General features: G+C 48.8%; 1 protein-coding gene across 1 annotated transcript; it reads right to left on the reverse strand.

Moving 5' to 3' along the window:
• Nucleotides 1–300: 300 nt before the first annotated feature.
• MAGOH (mago homolog, exon junction complex subunit) lies at nt 301–2,029 on the reverse strand. The gene is made up of 5 exons (XM_008502521.2): nt 1,883–2,029; nt 1,688–1,746; nt 1,452–1,562; nt 1,168–1,250; nt 301–586 (listed from the first exon to the last, which is right to left on the reverse strand). The coding sequence occupies exons 1-5, from the start codon at nt 1,968–1,970 to the stop codon at nt 487–489; spliced, it is 441 nt and encodes a 146-aa protein (XP_008500743.1). The 5' UTR covers nt 1,971–2,029; the 3' UTR covers nt 301–486.
• Between the last annotated feature and the right edge of the window lie 133 nt (nt 2,030–2,162).

Below are 2,162 nucleotides of genomic sequence, written 5' to 3' on the forward strand. Positions count from 1 at the left end.
AATGGGTCACCACAGCACACAGCACTAAGAAGAGAAAGTGTCTCTGCTATAGCTGCAATCTCATGCAGAGTAAGGGCTTCCTCTGTTTTGCATATTTGAGCTGGCCAAGAGAATATTCCACTTGGGATATTAACAGAAGTTGATCTGGATTGCTGTCAGAAGCTTCATTTCACAGGACGAGACCTAATTCCATTTACTGCTGCTGCATAGAGATGTGAAATATAGCTTTGTGTGCAGTAACTCAAGCAACCTACCCTGAACTACCATGATAAAAGCATCAGAAGTCAGTTTCTCACCAGAACTTATAAATTAAAAAAAAACAACAGATCCCACTATTTTATTAAGACAGTTACTGACAGTTTGTAAAAAAACCCACTCTAACATACATAAAAGCTTCAGGCCAGAAATAACAAAGAACTGAAACAGCACTTCTCCCTGCCCACCCCCTCCCCCAGATATTGTAACACAAACTTCAGTTTGTTTGATTTAGATTGGTTTAATCTTGAAGTGCAGTCCAATAAGACTGAAGACTAGACACTTAAGGTCCTGGACCAGGTAGTAGAACACTCTCAAGCCTTCTGGATCCCTGCAGTGCACAACAAAAGGAAAAAAAAAAAGTTAGATTCATGTTCTAAGAGAGCAGTTTATAAGACATTAGTTCTAAAAACCAACAAAGCCCAGAGGGGGCCTTTTCACCAGCCATCGTAGACATTAACAGATTTATTTCATCCTGCCTGGATTGTTAAAACATTCTACAGTCCAAGTTTACAACTTTTAAGCCCTAAGAAAACGTGCATTTTTATCATTACAGCAAGTAGCAACATCACTCTGGATTTAAGGGACATGAGAGGCAGATTGTTCAGCTCAGGTGATGTACTGAAGTCATGGTTCCCCCACAGACACTGACTGTTCAGATCAGTTCAGACTCTGCATGCACCTGACAGGGGTTCCTACATTTTAAAATATCCCTCAGTACATTTCAAAATACAGCAGGTAAGGAATGACAAGAGCCTGAAAGTGTTTGGTACATTACACAGGAATGCAGAGAACTTGTACCCCCAGGAACTGACTTGATCCAATATAAAATACAAGTACCTAACAACCAATGAGTTCTGAGACAGATCATTGCACAGAGCCAGAAGCAACCTAGAAGAGCAGTGTACGTACTTGGACTGATTTACATCAATGAGTGAACCAATTTTTGATGTGGTAAAGGAGATGTGCTCATCACCAATTACTATTTCAAGCTCCTGAAAAAGAGAAGATCACGGGAGGTCAAACTACCACAGCATAATACAAGCTACAGAAATACTGCAGTACTGAAACGATGATTTTTATTGCAGCAGCAAAGGCATTCACAGCAGGCATGTGAAGAAAAAGCTCAGTGATGCTTCTGATGCCCCAACACCCCAAAAATCAGAGCAGCAATTAAAGTGCCACTGCACACCCACCTGTCTGCCGACTCTGTCGGGGGGAGGCCACAAGGCATCATCTTCTTTTGTGATCTCACTGTCGTCGATGATTCTCTTCAGCTCCTCCATCACACTCTTATGCACATAAGCCTACAAACAACATTCCCACATCAGAGGACACCCCAGAGCTGATGCTTGCACCACCCACCCACCACACCAGGGCTTTCCTTGGCCCCTCTCCGACACAACCCCCACCCCGGCCTTCCCTCCCGTACCTCCTTTCGGATCATGACGTCATTTTTGTAGTTGCTGTTGTTGGCGTAACGCAGCTTCCCTGCACAAGACACAGCAGATGTTAAACCCCGCCAGAACAGCGCTGAGCGGGCACCGCTCCGCGACGGGCCCCAGCGCGGCCCTCCGTCCACCGTGCCCCTTCCTCCCTTCCTTCCCAGTGCCGTTTCATCCCTCACCATCGGGCCGGAACTCGAACTCGAGGAACTCGTGGCCGAACTTGCCCTTGTGCCCCACGTAGTACCGGAGGTAGAAGTCGCTCGCCATGGTCCCGCCGCCGTCCCGGCATGCATCGCGGCGGCGCGGGACATGCGCGTCGGTGGGGGCGGGGCGGGCAGAGCCCCTCCCCGCGCTCCCATTGGTCCAGAGCGCCAACTGCCGGCAGCGCGAGCAGCGGCGGGCGCCCCCTGGCGGCCAACGGGATCCCCGGCGGGGCCGGTGAGGGCGGGAGGGCAGCGC

The sequence above is a fragment of the Calypte anna genome, chromosome 8, assembly GCF_003957555.1.
Source record: "Calypte anna isolate BGI_N300 chromosome 8, bCalAnn1_v1.p, whole genome shotgun sequence".
Taxonomy (NCBI): domain Eukaryota; kingdom Metazoa; phylum Chordata; class Aves; order Apodiformes; family Trochilidae; genus Calypte; species Calypte anna.